At 41.9% G+C, this 17,873-nt stretch overlaps 1 protein-coding gene across 1 annotated transcript in view; it reads right to left on the bottom strand.

The window, feature by feature from the left end:
- The window catches only part of LOC110532569 (uncharacterized), a 50,997-nt gene that overhangs the window by 7,436 nt on the left and 25,688 nt on the right, over positions 1 to 17,873 (bottom strand). Inside the window, exons 2-3 of the mRNA XM_021616576.3 lie at positions 10,338 to 10,457; positions 5,479 to 5,607 (exon numbers count right to left, since the gene is read on the bottom strand). Of these exons, the coding sequence (XP_021472251.3) occupies positions 5,479 to 5,607; positions 10,338 to 10,457 (249 nt within the window). The remainder of the gene's footprint in view (positions 1 to 5,478; positions 5,608 to 10,337; positions 10,458 to 17,873) is intronic.

The following is a 17,873-nucleotide window of genomic DNA, read 5'->3' as shown; positions in this document are numbered from 1 at the left end:
ACAGGCAGACAGGACAGTATAATAATAACAGACTGGACAGGCAGACAGGACAGTATAATAATAACAGACTAGACAGGCAGACAGGACAGTATAATAATAACAGACTAGACAGGCAGACAGGACAACATAATAATAACAGACTGGACAGGCAGACAGGACAACATAATAATAACAGACTGGACAGGCAGACAGGACAGTATAATAATAACAGACTAGACAGGCAGACAGGACAGTATAATAATAACAGACTGGACAAGCAGACAGGACAGTATAATAATAACAGACTAGACAGGCAGACAGGACAGTATAATAATAACAGACTAGACAGGCAGACAGGACAGTATAATAATAACAGACTAGACAGGCAGACAGGAAAGTATAATAATAACAGACTGGACAAGCAGACAGGACAACATAATAATAACAGACTGGACAGGCAGACAGCACAACATAATAATAACAGACTGGACAGGCAGACAGCACAACATAATAATAACAGACTGGACAGGCAGACAGGACAACATAATACAAACAGACTGGACAGGCAGACAGAACAACATAATAATAACAGACTGGACAGGCAGACAGCACAAATTAATAATAACAGACTGGACAGGCAGACAGGACAACATAATAATAGCAGACTGGACAGACACACAACACAACATAATAATAACAGACTGGACAGGCAGACAGGACAACATAATAACAGACTGGACAGGCAGACAGGACAGTATAATAATAACAGACTGGACAGGCAGACAGGGAATACATAATAACAGACTGGACAGGCAGACAGGACAACATAATAACAGACTAGACAGGCAGACAGGACAGGACAGTATAATAACAGACTAGACAGGTAGACAGAACAGTATAATAATAACAGACTAGACAGGTAGACAGGACAGTATAATAATAACAGACTAGACAGGCAGACAGGACAGTATAATAATAACAGACTAGACAGGTAGACAGGACAACATAATAACAGACTAAACAGGCAGACAGGACAACATAATAATAACAGACTGGACAGGCAGATAGGACAGTATAATAATAACAGACTGGACAGGCAGACAGGAGAGTATAATAATAACAGACTACACAGGCAGACAGGACAACATAATAAAAACAGACTGGACAGGCAGACAGCACAACATTATAATAACAGACTAGACAGGCAGACAGGAAAGTATAATAATAACAGACTAGACAGTTAGACAGAACAACATAATAATAACAGACTGGACAGGCAGACAGGACAACATAATAAAAACAGACTGGACAGGCAGACAGCACAACATAATAATAACAGACTGGACAGGCAGACAGCACAAATTAATAATAACAGACTGGACAGGCAGACAGGACAACATAATAATAGCAGACTGGACAGGCCGACAGCACAACATAATAATAACAGACTGGACAGGCAGACAGGACAACATAATAACAGACTAGACAGGCAGACAGGACAACATAATAACAGACTCGACAGGCAGACAGGACAGTATAATAATAACAGACTAGAAAGGCAGACAGGACAGTATAATAATAACAGACTAGACAGGCAGACAGGACAACATAATAACAGACTGGACAGGCAGACAGGACAGTATAATAATAACAGACTGGACAGGCAGACAGGACAACATAATAACAGACTGGACAGGCAGACAGGACAACATAATAAAAGATAGACAGGCACACAGGACAACATAATAACATATTGGACAGGTAGACAGTACAGTATAATAACAGACTGGACAGGCAGACAGAACAACATAATAATAACAGACTGGACAGGCAGACAGCACAAATTAATAATAACAGACTGGACAGGCAGACAGGACAACATAATAATAGCAGACTGGACAGACACACAACACAACATAATAATAACAGACTGGACAGGCAGACAGGACAACATAATAACAGACTGGACAGGCAGACAGGACAGTATAATAATAACAGACTGGACAGGCAGACAGGACAACATAATAACAGACTGGACAGGCAGACAGGACAACATAATAACAGACAGGACAGGACAGTATAATAACAGACTAGACAGGTAGACAGAACAGTATAATAATAACAGACTAGACAGGTAGACAGGACAGTATAATAATAACAGACTAGACAGGCAGACAGGACAGTATAATAATAACAGACTAGACAGGTAGACAGGACAACATAATAACAGACTAGAAAGGCAGACAGGACAACATAATAATAACAGACTGGACAGGCAGACAGGCCAACATAATAATAACAGACTGGACAGGCAGATAGGACAGTATAATAATAACAGACTGGACAGGCAGACAGGAGAGTATAATAATAACAGACTAGACAGGCAGACAGGACAACATAATAAAAACAGACTGGACAGGCAGACAGCACAACATTATAATAACAGACTAGACAGGCAGACAGGAAAGTATAATAATAACAGACTAGACAGTTAGACAGAACAACATAATAACAACAGACTGGACAGGCAGACAGGACAACATAATAAAAACAGACTGGATAGGCAGACAGCACAACATAATAATAACAGACTGGACAGGCAGACAGCACAAATTAATAATAACAGACTGGACAGGCAGACAGGACAACATAATAATAGCAGACTGGACAGGCCGACAGCACAACATAATAATAACAGACTGGACAGGCAGACAGGACAACATAATAACAGACTAGACAGGCAGACAGGACAACATAATAACAGACTGGACAGGCAGACAGGACAGTATAATAATAACAGACTAGAAAGGCAGACAGGACAGTATAATAATAACAGACTAGACAGGCAGACAGGACAACATAATAACAGACTGGACAGGCAGACAGGACAGTATAATAATAACAGACTGGACAGGCAGACAGGACAACATAATAACAGACTGGACAGGCAGACAGGACAACATAATAACAGACTAGACAGGCACACAGGACAACATAATAACATATTGGACAGGTAGACAGTACAGTATAATAACAGACTGGACAGGCAGACAGGACAACTTAATAACAGACTAGACAGGCAGACAGGACAGTATAATAATAACAGACTAGACAGGCAGACAGGAAAGTATAATAATAACAGACTAGACAAGCAGACAGGAAAGTATAATAATAACAGACTAGACAGGCAGACAGGACAGTATAATAATAACAGACTAGACAGGCAGACAGGAAAGTATAATAATAACAGACTAGACAGGCAGACAGGAAAGTATAATAATAACAGACTAGACAGGCAGACAGGACAGCATAATAACAGACTGGACAGGCAGATAGGACAACATAATAACATACTGGACAGGCAGACAGGACAGTATAATAATAACAGACTAGACAGGCAGACAGGAAAGTATAATAATAACAGACTTGACAGGCAGACAGGACAGTATAATAATAACAGACTAGACAGGCAGACAGGACAGTATAATAATAACAGACTAGACAGGCAGACAGGACAGTATAATAATAACAGACTGGACAGGCAGACAGGACAGTATAATAATAACAGACTGGACAGGCAGACAGGACAACATAATAACAGACTGGACAGGCAGACAGGACAACATAATAACAGACTAGACAGGCACACAGGACAACATAATAACATATTGGACAGGTAGACAGTACAGTATAATAACAGACTGGACAGGCAGACAGGACAACTTAATAACAGACTAGACAGGCAGACAGGACAGTATAATAATAACAGACTAGACAGGCAGACAGGAAAGTATAATAATAACAGACTAGACAAGCAGACAGGAAAGTATAATAATAACAGACTAGACAGGCAGACAGGACAGTATAATAATAACAGACTAGACAGGCAGACAGGAAAGTATAATAATAACAGACTAGACAGGCAGACAGGAAAGTATAATAATAACAGACTAGACAGGCAGACAGGACAGCATAATAACAGACTGGACAGGCAGATAGGACAACATAATAACATACTGGACAGGCAGACAGGACAGTATAATAATAACAGACTAGACAGGCAGACAGGAAAGTATAATAATAACAGACTAGACAGGCAGACAGGAAAGTATAATAATAACAGACTAGACAGGCAGACAGGAAAGTATAATAATAACAGACTAGACAGGCAGACAGGACAGCATAATAACAGACTGGACAGGCAGATAGGACAACATAATAACATACTGGACAGGCAGACAGGACAGTATAATAATAACAGACTAGACAGGCAGACAGGAAAGTATAATAATAACAGACTAGACAGGCAGACAGGACAGTATAATAATAACAGACTAGACAGGCAGACAGGACAACATAATAATAACAGACTAGACAGGCAGACAGGACAACATAATAATAACAGACTAGACAGGCAGACAGGACAGTATAATAATAACAGACTAGACAGGTAGACAGGACAACATAATAACAGACTAGACAGGCAGACAGGACAGTATAATAATAACAAACTAGACAGGCAGACAGGACAACATAATAATAACAGACTGGACAGGCAGACAGTACAGTATAATAACAGACTGGACAGGCAGACAGGACAACATAATAACAGACTGGACAGGCAGACAGGACAGTATAATAATAACAGACTAGACAGGCAGACAGGACAGTATAATAATAACAGACTAGACAGGCAGACAGGACAGTACAATAATAACAGACTAGACAGGCAGACAGGAAAGTATAATAATAACAGACTAGACAGGCAGACAGGACAGTATAATAATAACAGACTAGATAGGCAGACAGGAAAGTATAATAATAACAGACTAGACAGGCAGACAGGACAGTACAATAATAACAGACTGGACAGGCAGACAGGACAGTACAATAATAACAGACTAGACAGGCAGACAGGAAAGTATAATAATAACAGACTAGACAGGCAGACAGAACAACTTAATAATACAGACGGGACAGTTGTGAAAGGAAAGTGACCATATATATGGTCAAGTGTATTAAAGTTAATTTGGGAGGAAGATTGTTGTTGGGGGTGGGTCGTGTTTGGTTTTATCAACAGTTTATCAACATAATTAATATATAGTTCAGAATAACATTTTAAAAACTAGAGAGAAAAGGAAGAATAGAAATGAAAAGGACTATCAGTCCTTTGGGTGTTGTCAGTGAGGGCTGGGACTCCTAAACCATCAGAGCAGGGTGATAGTTTGAACTGAGCACTATAGGTCTGCTGGTGTTATAAATGTTATGAATGGGTGTGATGTAATTCACTTATAGATGAGTGACCGATGGCTAATGAAAAGGTACTACTGTTATACTGTACCTTACATTCAGTTGCCATGTAAGGTACTCATTGTAATTGTGTAATTAGGGCCAATCTCAAATCATGACGACCTGTTGTCATCTCCTGATCCTCCATATCATAACTACTGACTTCAGCTTTGATCTGGACTTTGGACAGGGATGTTATTAATGTCTTACTTCTGACTGTAGGGTTGGAGGGTGCATCTTCGAGTACTGATGCATTATCTGCAACAGAGCTGGGGGCATCTGTGATAACCGTATCAGGTGCAGCAGAGGAATCAGTGGGGTCAACTGCTTGAACTCCATCTGAGAGAGAGAAATAAAAATGAATCAATACAGTAGACCTGATACTGCCCCACTGTTCAGAGCTTAATGCAAACTTACCTCGCATCCTTAATGCAACCTTACCTTGCAATGTTAGTGCAAGGCCTTTATATCCTGTAATGATTGTAAAGCATGTCAACAATCAATGAAACGGACAACTCAAGACTGGTTTGGCTTCACATAGGCTAGAGCCAGAATTGTACTAACTCTTCCACTGTAGGGAGCGCTCAAACTTTATTTAGTGTTCCTCTCCTTTCAGACAGTAGCTCTGCACTCTCTATAAACTATATTCTAAAACACGCCTATGGTAAATTACTGTTGTAGCCTGGCTGTAGGTATCTAGAAGGCTAATCTGTGGGATGAGTTTGGCATGTGGGTGGTGTGTTTGTGTGACTGGGGTTCGGGGGTGGAGGGCAGGTTGACACTGCTTGCCCCCTATGACCGACACCCTGTGCCCCAATGTGCTTGGAAACTCTAACCCTGGCAATTTGACTGGGGTAACTCATGGGTACACGCGGAATGGCTGCCTGGTATTGTTATGCAATACTTTCCGTGGTATTTTGGAATGTTCTATCAACTGATACTCAAGATTCGATATTCACATAATAATAAGAAATTCCCCTCGACCACGCCCATTGGGGAAAACAAACATTCTTTCCCATTGATTCCCAGTGGAAAAGAACCAAAATTGTTTTTTTGTTATACAGAAATCACAAAACATGCCGATAAGCTGCTGTGTTGTTCAATGTACATGTAACCAGGTTTAAAATCCTGACCTACGGTTCCTAATGCTCTCACATAGGGAAATAGAACCTGCGAGAAGAGCCCTGAAAATGTTGATAATTTGAACGTGGAGCACAGGGCTTAACATGTCTCTTAAGGAGGCTTAAAAATAGATTTTGGCAAGGAAAATCTGAAAATTTGCAGGAGTCGGGTAATTGGTTAAAAGAGGAAGATTGGAGGGAAAGAGAGGGAAGTTTGAAAAGACTGAGAGAGGTGGAGGTTTGAATATGTTGAAGACAGCAATAACAAGGGAGAGGGTATGTCCAGGAAGATTGGTGTCAATTTAAAATCAAATGAATGCTTATTTGTCACGTGCGCTGAATACAGCAGGTGTAGACCATGCAGTGAAATGCTTACTTACAGGCTCTAACCAACAGTGCAAAATAGGTATTAGGTGAACAAAAGGTAAGTTAAGAAATGAAAACAACAGTAAAACAGTAAAAAGTGAAAAATAACAGTAGCCAGGCTATATACAGTAGCGAGGCTATAACAGTAGCGAGGCTACATACAGGCACCGGTTAGTCGGGCTGATTGAGGTAGTATGTACATGTAGATATGGTTAAAGTGACTATGCATATATGATAAACAGAGAGTAGCAGTATTGTAAAAGAGGGGTTGGCAGGTGGTGGGTGGCGGGACACAATGCAGATAGCCCGGTAAGCCAATGTGTGGGAGCACTGGTTGGTCGGCCCAATTGAGGTAGTATGTACATGTAGATATTGTTAAAGTGACTATACATATATGATAAACAGAGAGTAGCAGCAGCGTAAAAGAGGGGGGGCACACGATGCAAAAAGTCCGGGTAGCCATGTGATTACCTGTTCAGGAGCCTTATGGCTTGGGGGTAAAAACTGTTGAGAAGCCTTTTTGCCCTAGACTTGGCTCTCCGGTACCGCTTGCCATGCGGTAGTAGTGAGAACAGTCTATGTCTGGGGTGGTTGGGGTCTTTGACAATTTGACAACAGCCCCGTCGATAAGAATGGGGGGCGTGCTCGGTCCTCCTTTTCCTGTAGTCCACAATCATCTCCTTAGACTTGGTTACGTTGAGGGATAGGTTGTTATTCTGGCACCACCCGGTCAGGTCTCTGACCTCCTCCCTGTAGGCTGTCTCGTCGTTGTCGGTGATCAGGCCTACCACTGTTGTGTCGTCTGCAAACTTAATGATGGTGTTGGAGTCGTGCCTGCCCATGCAGTCGTGGGTGAACAGGGAGTACAGGAGGGGACTGAGCACGCTCCCCTGGGAGGCTCCAGTGTTGAGGATCAGCGTGGCAGATGTGTTGCTACTTACCCTCACCACCTGGGGGCGGCCCGTCAGGAAGTCCAGGACCCAGTTGCAGAGGGAGGTGTTAAAGTCCCAGGATCCTTAGCTTAGCGATAAGCTTTGAGGGTACTATGGTGTTGAATGCTGAGCTGTAGTCAATGAATAACAATCTCGCATAGGTGTTCCTTTTGTCCAGGTGGGAAAGGGCAGTGTGGAGTGCAATATAGATTGCATCATCTGTGGATCTGTTTGGGCGGTATGCAAATTGGAGTGGGTCTAGGGTTTCTGGGATAATGGTGTTGATGTGAGCCATTACCAGCTTTTCAAAGCACTTCATGGCTACGGGCGTGAGTGCTACGGGTCTGTAGTCATTTAGGCAGGTTGCCTTCGTGTTCTTGGGCACAGGGACTATGGTGGTCTGCTTGAAACATGTTGGTATTACAGACTCAATCAGGAACATGTTGAAATGTTAGAGAAGACATCTGCCAGTTGGTCAGCACATGCCCGGAGCACACGTCCTGGTAATCCATCTGGCCCTGCAGCCTTGTGAATGTTGACCTGCTTAAAGTTCTTACTCACGTCGGCTACGGAGAGCGTAATCACCCAGTCGTCCGGAACAGCTGATGCTCTCATGCATGCCTCAGTGTTGCTCTCAAGCATGCCTCAGTGTTGCTTGCCTCAAAACGAGCATAGAAGTGATTTAGCTCGTTTGGTAGGCTCGTTTCACTGGGCAGCTCGCGGTTGTGCTTCCCTTTATAGTCTGTAATAATTAGCAAGCCCTTGGCAGGGGCCCGTGGCAGGGGCCATAAGACGAATGTCAGAGCCGGTGTAGTACGATTCGATCTTAGTCTTATAATGACACTTTGCCTGTTTGATGGTTCATCGGAGGGCATAGCGGTATTTCTTATAAGCTTCCGGGTTAGAGTCCTGTAATCCATGGCTTCTGGTTGGGGTATAAACAGACTGAGTCGGATGCCAGTTCGAGTTCTAGAAGTGAAATGGAAGGGGTAGAAGGTGTTGTGAGGAGCTCGGAGAACGAGCTTTACATTGATGAGCATGGTTATGATAAAGATACGTTTGATCCAGAAGGAGTGACATTTTTGGAGAAAGTGGATCCTTGCCTTTTGGCGGATCCATTTGTGGTTTCAGGGTGGGGGAGAAAGGAGTTGGGTGCAGTTGAATCAGGGAAAGGAGTGATTTATGGTGTAGCGTCAAATGTGGAGGTGGAGCAATTGAAGTTTCTTGGTGTTTGTAATGCCCAACGTTTGATGCGATGCAAACCCGATGGTGAGCGTGGTGAAACAGAGGAGTCCCTGTCAGTCCTTTTAAGTCAGTCTTTACCCGACAAGGTCATGTTAGGATATACAGTGTATTTGTAAAGTATTCAGAGCCCTTGACTTTTTCCAAATGTTGTTAGTTACAGCCTTATTGTAAAATGTATTAAATAAAACATTTTCCTCATCAATCTACACAGAATACTCCACAATGACTAAGTAAAAACAGGTTTTAAGAAACTGTTGCAAATGTATAAAAAATAAAAACAGAAATACCTTATTTACATATTCAGACCCTTTGCTATGAGACTTGAAATTGAGCTCAGATGCATCCTGTTTCCATTGATTATTCTTGAGATGTTTCTACAACTTGATTGGAGTCCACCTGTGGTAAATTAAATTACAGCAACACTCCCCATCCAACCTGACAGAGCTTGAGAGGATCTGCAGATAAGAATGGGAACCTCCCCATCCAACCTGACAGAGCTTGAGAGGATCTGCAGAGAAGAATGGGAACCTCCCCATCCAACCTGACAGAGCTTGAGAGGATTTGCAGAGAAGAATGGGAACCACCCCATCCAATCTGACAGAGCTTGAGAGGATCTGCAGAGAAGAATGGGAACCTCCCCATCCAACCTGACAGAGCTTGAGAGGATTTGCAGAGAAGAATGGGAACCTCCCCATCCAACCTGACAGAGCTTGAGAGGATCTGCAGATAAGAATGGGAACCTCCCCATCCAACCTGACAGAGCTTGAGAGGATCTGCAGAGAAGAATGGGAACCTCCCCATCCAACCTGACAGAGCTTGAGAGGATCTGCAGAGAAGAATGGGAAACTCCCCAAAGGTGTGCCAAGCTTTTAGCATCATGCCTAAGAAGCCTGTCATCGCTGTGCTTCAACAAGGTACTAAGTAAAGGGTCTGAATACTTATGTAATTTGGGAGGAAGATTGTTGTTGGGGGTGGGTCGTGTTTGGTTTTATCAACAGTTTATCAACATAATTAGTATATAGTTCAGAATAAAAACTATAGAGAAAAGGAAGAATAGAAATGAAAAGGACCATCAGTACTTTGGGTGTCGTCAGTGAGGGCTGGGACTCCTAAACCATCAGAGCATGGTGATAGTTTGAACTGAGCACTATAGGTCTGCTGGTGTTATAAATGTTATGAATGGGTGTGATGTAATTCACTTATAGATGAGTGACCGATGGCTAATGAAAAGGTACTACATACTGTACCTTACATTCAGTTGCCATGTAAGGTACTCATTGTAATTGTGTAATTAGGGCCAACCTCAAATCATGACGACCTGTTGTCATCTCCTGATCCTCCATATCATAACTACTGACTTCAGCTTTGATCTGGACTTTGGACAGGGATGTTATTAATGTCTTACTTCTGACTGTAGGGTTGGAGGGTGCATCTTCGAGTACTGATGCATTAGAGCTGGGGGCATCTGTGATAACCGTATCAGGTGCAGCAGAGGAATCAGTGGGGTCAACTGCTTGAACTCCATCTGAGAGAGAGAAATAAAAATGAATCAATACAGTAGACCTGATACTGCCCCACTGTTCAGAGCTTACCTCGCATCCTTAATGCAACCTTACCTTGCAATGTTAGTGCAAGGCCTTTATATCCTGTAATGATTGTAAAGCATGTCAAACAATCAATGAAACGGACAAATCAAGACTGGTTTGGCTTCACATAGGCTAGAGCCAGATTGTACTAACTCTTCCACTGTAGGGAGCGCTCAAACTTTATTTAGTGTTCCTCTCCTTTCAGACAGTAGCTCTGCACTCTCTATAAACAATATTCTAAAACACGCCTATGGTAAATTACTGTTGTAGCCTGGCTGTAGGTATCCAGAAGGCTAATCTGTGGGATGAGTTTTGGCGCATGGGTGGTGTGTTTGTGTGACTGGGGTGGAGGGCCCCTATGACCGACACCCTGTGCCCCAGCCCCCCCAAGCCCCCTGACGATGAACCAATTCGGCCTGTTTTTTTCAGTCACCCTAGATAATTAATGGCTGAAGTGTGTGTTACTGCCCACTCTACGGCCTGCACAAATAAACCCCGCTCTCCAAAGTCACGACCCCTGAATCTACACCAATCCTCCGGGAAAGATCACATTTCTGAAGTCAGATCAGGTTGCCCTGCAGGTAGTGCAACGGAAGACTAGATGTTGATAAAGTCAAGTGAAACTGTAAGAAATGTTTTATCCATGTGAGTTAATGGGGTCAATGATATATATTTATTATGTTTTGATGTTGTTATTGGACTCTACACTTGCTATATTGGATGTTCACTTGCTATTGGGGCCAGAGTGGACATTTTCAAAGATAACTGGTTGGGCAGATGTGCTACAGTGTTTGAGCTGGGATTCTAGAGCCCAGTATTCCCGGAGTCCAAACTCATTATCACCAAGGTTCCAGAATGCCGGCTAGGACTGGCCCTGCTACACAAGCGTTAATACCCCTCATCTGGGTTACACTGACACAAAGACTGACGTGATCCTTTTCTCTAACACAGCTTCAACGACCCATTGTCTCACTACTGTGTTTATCTCAGGGTGTATAAGTTGTCAAAGCAGGTTTACTGAGATATGGTGCAGTACATGAGCATAACCACTGTTTTCTGTGCACTGGCTGAAAGATGTAAACTCCAATGTCATGTAGTATTCACATACTTATCTATGGTAATAACCCTAAAAGGTGCCAAAACAATGTTTGGCAAAACGCATTTAAAAATAATCTTTGTATGGCTAACTGTCACTGACTTTACAGTGCAAGTTAAGTTTAAACCATAGAAATAGTATGAATAGAATGTGCTTGGAAACTCTAACCCTGGCAATTTGACTGGTAAACTCATGGGTACACTCGGAATGGCTGCCTGGTATTGTTATGCAATACTTTCCGTGGTATTTTGGAATGTTCTATCAACTGAAACTCAAGAGTTGATATTCACGTAATAATAAGGAATTCCCCTCAACCACGCCCAGAAATTGGGGAAAACAAACATTATTTCCAATTAACCCCCAGTAAAGACCCAGCATTGTTTTTTGTTATACAGAAATCACAAAACATGCCGATAAGCTGCTGTGTTGTTCAATGTACATGCTCCCACATAAAAATCCTGACCTGGTTCCTAATGCTCCCACATAGAGAAATAGAACCTGCGAGAAGAGCCCTGAAAATGTTGATAATTTGAACGTGGAGCACAGGGCTTAACATGTCTCTCAAGGAGGCTAAAAAGAGATTTTGGCTTGGAAAGTTGAAAATTTGCAGGAGTCGGGTAATTGGTTAAGGGAGGAAGATTGGAGGGAAAGAGAGGGAAGGTTGAAAAGACTGAGGGAGGTGGAGGTTTGAATATGTTGAAGCTAGCAATAACAAGGGAGAGGATATGTCCAGGAAGATTGGTGTCAAGTTGAAACAGAGTGAACCGGACGCTAGTTCGAGTTCTGGAGGTGAAACGGAAGGGGTAGAAGCTGTTGTGAGGAGCTCGTTGTACGAGCCTTGCATTGATGGGCATGGTCATGATGAAGATTATTCCAGAAGGAGTGACATTTTTGGAGAAAATGGATCCTTGCCTTTTGGCAGATCCATTTGTGGTTTCAGGGTGGGGGAGAAAGGAGTTGGGTGCAGTTGAATCAGGGAAGGTAACCTGTACTGGACCTGTGATATTCGTTTGTGTTTCTTCTGACCAGAGGGAGCAGGCGCTCCGTGTCACACAACTTGGGTCAAGATCTGTTTCTTGCTTTGCTCATAGGAACAGGGCACAGTAAAAGGAGTGATTTATGGGGTAGCGTTAAGTGTGGAGGTGGAGCAATTGAAGTTTGTTGGTGTTTGTAATGCCCAACGTTTGGTGTGACTCAGACCTGGTGGTGAGCGTGATGAAACAGAGGAGTGAGTCACTGTCAATATATTTAAGTCAGTCTTTACCCAACAAGGTCATGCTAGGATATACAGTGCATTCGGAAAGTATTCAGAGCCCTTGACTTTTTCCAAATGTTGTTACGTTACAGCCTTATTTTAAAATGTATTAAATTAAACATTTTCCTCATTAATCTACACAGAATACCCCATGACCAAGAAAAAACAGGTTTAGAAACTTTTGAAAATAATAAAAACAGAAATACCTTTAGTATTATATAAGTATTCAGACCCTTTGCTATGAGACTTGAAATTGAGCTCAGATGCATCCTGTTTCTATTGATCATCCTTGAGATGTTTCTACAACTTGTTTGGAGTCCACTTGTGGCATATTAATTTGCAGCAACACCCATCCAACCTGACAGAGCTTGAGAGAATCTGCAGAAAGAATGGGAGAAACTCCCCAAATACAGGTGTGCCAAGCTTTTAGCATTATACCTAAGACTCAGTACTGTCATCACTGCCAAAGTTGCTTTAACAATGAAACTTACTAACTATAAGGTCTACCTATGTAAATGTGATGTTTCCGTTTTCATTTTATAAAACATTTCAAAAAATCTGTTTTTGCTTTGTTATTATGGGGTATTGTGTGTTAATTACAAAAAAAACAATCTAATCTTTTAGAATAAAGCTGTAACATAACAAAATGTGGAAAAAGTCGAGGGGTCTAAACGACCACTGTAATGTTCAATCCACTAACTTCTTGTGGCTGTATTTAACGTTTGTTTGTGTTTCTGGTTTTGGCTAGCTTATAATGTTCCAGTAGTTAGCTAGCTAGCACTCATTCAAGTGGCTGATAGCACCGTCATGGAAAGGGACATGAGGGAAGCCCTACAATATAACTTTTTTCTAAGTAGTGAAAACGATTGGGAGAAGGCAATGTTGAAACGTCATCTTTAGACATGTTGGACTTTTCTTACAATGTAGTTTACTAAAATACGCAGGTGAGAATTGCGTTTGAACAAGATAACGTTTTTGCTGTGAACCGTGAACAGGTTGTTTTCGCCGCAAATGCGTTCCGTGAGAGGTTAGTTCCACTCCACACCTTCCACGTCGTGCATTATTTTCCAGAGAATGCACTGCCCCTCGTTGATTATACTTTTTTATACCACAGCTTTAAAATTAATTATTGCAGATAGAAATGAGACGACATTCACTGAAGTAGCTAGCAAGTTCACGATCTAGATAGCTACAGCAGTTGCCTTGGTAACCAAACAGACGTGCTTCCCCCCCCCCAGATCACAGTTTATTTGGTTCTTAAAACTTAAAACGTCCCATTTCGACAACTTCCGGTGAAATTGCAGAGCGCCAAATTTAAATTAAATTACTATAAATATTAAACTTTCATGAAATCACAAGTGCAATACAGAAAAATAAAGCTTAACTTGTTGTTAATCCAGCCGCCGTGTCAGATTTCAAAAAGGCTTTACGGCAAAAGCAAACCATGCGATTATCTGAGGACAGCGCCCAGCACACAAATGCATAACAAATCATTTTCAACCAGGGAGTTGCGACACGAAAGTCAGAAATAGCGATATAATATATGCCTTGCCTTTGAAGATCTTCTTCTGTTGGCACTCCAAAAGGTCCTAGTTACATTACAAATGGTCCTTTTGTTCGATAAAGTCCTTCGTTATATCCATAAAAACTCAGTTTAGCTGGCGCGCTTCAGTCAATAATCCACTCGGTTTCCCTCCTTCAAAATGCATTCAAAATGAATCCCAAACGTTACCAATAAACTTATCCAAATAAGTCAATCAACATTTATAATCAAACCTTAGGTACCATAATACACAAATAAACGATACAATTTAAGAAGGAGAATCGTTATTGTCTTTACCTCAGAAAAATACCAAAGAACGCGCACTCATTCAAGCGCTCTCATTCAAGCGCTCTCATTCACGTGCTTGGAAACACTTCAGCCAAAATGGGAGCCACCTAGAAAAACTACAATTTCTGGCTCATATTTCCAAAAACCAGCCTGAAACTCTTTCTAAAGATTGTTGACATCTAGAGGAAGCCCTAGAAACTGCTATTATAAAAGTGCCAGCCATTGAAATCAGTGGTAGGATGAAACATTTTTTGGGGGGTATGGTTTGTCCTCTGGGTTTTGCCTGCCATTTCAGTTCTGTTATACTCACAGACATTATTGTAACAGTTTTAGAAACTTTGGAGTGTTTTCTATCCAAATCAAATTATATTTATATCCTAGGTTCTGGGCCTGAGTAGCAGGCAGCTTACTTTGGGCACTCTTTTCATCCGGACCTCAAAATACAGCCCCCTATCCCAAATAAATTTGAAGCCTGGTTGCAACAGATGAGTGGTAAATACTGTAGTTTGGGACCATGGAAAAGAGACAGGTTGCTGTTTACGTCATGATGCAGTCATGAAAAACTAGTTTTATGACTTTTGTGTCATGTTGAGTCAGTAGAAACAAACAAAATCCCACTGTGAAACTAGTGAACATGAACATAAGAATACTCTATTACAATCTATCTATGATACTCCAAGTGTGCAAACAGTCATTACTGTGAGACATGCAGGCATTGGGAGAAGATGTGCCTGAAGGAGATTTTCCCCAATCTACACAGACAAGAGATTATTTGTCTTCTACGCTATGACCTCTGTAACCTGGGGTTGGATTTTTAGAATGCACTGCCATGTCAAATTCTTTGCTCTCTAGAGATGTAATCCACTCTGTGAATCTGCAAGTCCCTAATTTTCAGCACCTGGATTTGATGTGTTAGTTGTCTGCTCAAATTTTCACAGCTCCATCTCCCAGCCTCCTATCAGTGGGAATGTGTTCAGTTTAGCGACCTCTCCAAACAGACTTGCTTGCCAAAGTATTATGCTAGCTTGCTATTATGAAAATTGAATTCAACAATGCCAATAATGTTTTCAATTCGACTTTTTCTTTCAAAAGCAGATTAAAAATAGAACATGTAAGAATGAACTTCATAGCCATTGAATTATACCACGCAATTAGGGAAATATTGCATTCTCTAGAATGCCCTTCAAGCCAATCCGAAATGAGTATTCAACAATGCCATGGTATAATTAAGCAATAAGGCAATAGGGGGTGTGGTATATGGCCAATATACCACGACTAAGGGCTGTTCTTATGCAAAACGTATCGCAGAGTGCCTGGACACAACCCTTAGCTGTAGTATATTGGCCATATACCACAAACACTCAAGGTGCCTTATTGCTATTATAAACTGGTTACCAACGAAATTAGAGCTGTAAAAATAAATGTTCTGTCATACCCATGGTATAAGGTCTGATATACCATGGCTGTCAGCCAATCAGCAATTGGGGCTCAAACCACCCAGTTTATAATATCTAAAACTGACTGGGACTGTGCTGGATTGCCATTGTAATGTAGAATGTTCATTCAAATGATGTTAACTGATGTGGCTCATACAATGGAATGTATTTTTTTGTAATGTCAGTTAACTCAACAAATCACAGCACAGATTGAAGGGTACACTGCTTTTACTTCCACTCTTACTCAAAATGGCTGCCAGCCCACCCATTATGCACTTGAATGGAGACGCCCTTTCTATTTCTTCTATTTCTATGGTTTAAACACTGCCTGATGTGGAAACAAATGTGGTTTGTAAAGCCCTATAACTGGAACAATTATCTTCCCAACGCTACGGCATAATCACGACGCTCATGAGCACACCACAACACATTATTTATCAAATCACCAGAAACCATCCACCCATTCTAGTGGATGTTAACTTCCCTTTTCTTCTATTGTGATGATGCATTTTAAATGTTAACATACTGCAAACCACAGATGGGAGGATGTTAGCCAACCTCTTTTTAAGGATGAACGCACAGCCAACGTCTTTGTATGGATGTTAGCTAGCAAGCATTATTAACAAGTTTGAAGCGTTACCTCAATATTTCCAATGATTAATAGCTGCCAAGTGGCCACCATGATAGTGTGTCTCCACACTAAGTCCTGTAAAATGTGCTACACTTCCCTCCTGCAGTGCACTTTATCTTGACAGCAAGTGGCAGCGCCAACCAAGGCATTCGACATTATGCAGAGCACGTCATATATTTTAATTGGCTTAGCTGGGCATAATTCCTCAATGTTTACATGTTATTAAAAGACCCTAGCTAACTCACTTTGGCCCTGAGATGACACGTTTATTGATACAGTAATTGTGAATAAGAATGCACAGCTAAACTTCCAAGATCCAGCAATCAAACCCCCCTACCCCATCACTCACCTCATATGTAGGCCTTCTCATGTTGACACCTTACGCGCATGTTCTTCTCACTCACATGTTCAAGATGTAAAAACGTATTTTCACGTCTGCAAGCATACTGTACTGTACACATGTCCTTGAATGGACTAACAAAATACAAATGTATGGTCTTGCAATGAGATGCTTACAGAATGTATATTTTCTGATTGTTGGACGTCTCTCTCTACTCCAGCAGGTTATACAGTCAAGTGCTTCCTTGGGCAGTGATAATAGGAGGGCAAAAGCTGTTTATGGCGTGAGACTTTTTAACTCTGATGGTATTAATCATGCTATTAATGTGCTCCCCTGTCTGCACACACATCCAACCTGGCCTACCTCTGCATAGCATCACCCCTAGCCTGGGCAGCATGACGGTGGTTTACACTTTATGTGATGCTTCACACACGCACACGCACACGCACACACACACACACACACCCCCCCAGCAAAGCCAATCCCCTCTGTTATCCCTCACTACACTACCATGTCAGGCCACCACACGAGCCTGCTTTACGCCCAAACACACGCCCATACTCCACACAGGGGCTTCTTTCCTCCAGGAGTGTTTTGGGTGCTTTGGAGCATGGAGGCTGGGCACCAGTCAAATACAGCTCCTACCCTGTATGACGCCTCAGTACCCCCAGTACCCTAAGTCTTCCCCAGCCAATGCTACTCTGGGTGTTTTAGCCTGTATCACATTGTGGTGGGGAGGCACGACCGCCATAGGCCACTAAATCAT

Source organism: Oncorhynchus mykiss, chromosome 9 (assembly GCF_057628025.1).
Source record: "Oncorhynchus mykiss isolate SJ-2025 chromosome 9, ASM5762802v1, whole genome shotgun sequence".
NCBI classification, from domain to species: Eukaryota; Metazoa; Chordata; class Actinopteri; order Salmoniformes; family Salmonidae; genus Oncorhynchus; species Oncorhynchus mykiss.
Note: the sequence above shows the minus strand (reverse complement) of the source record. Positions and strands in the feature narration are given on the sequence as shown.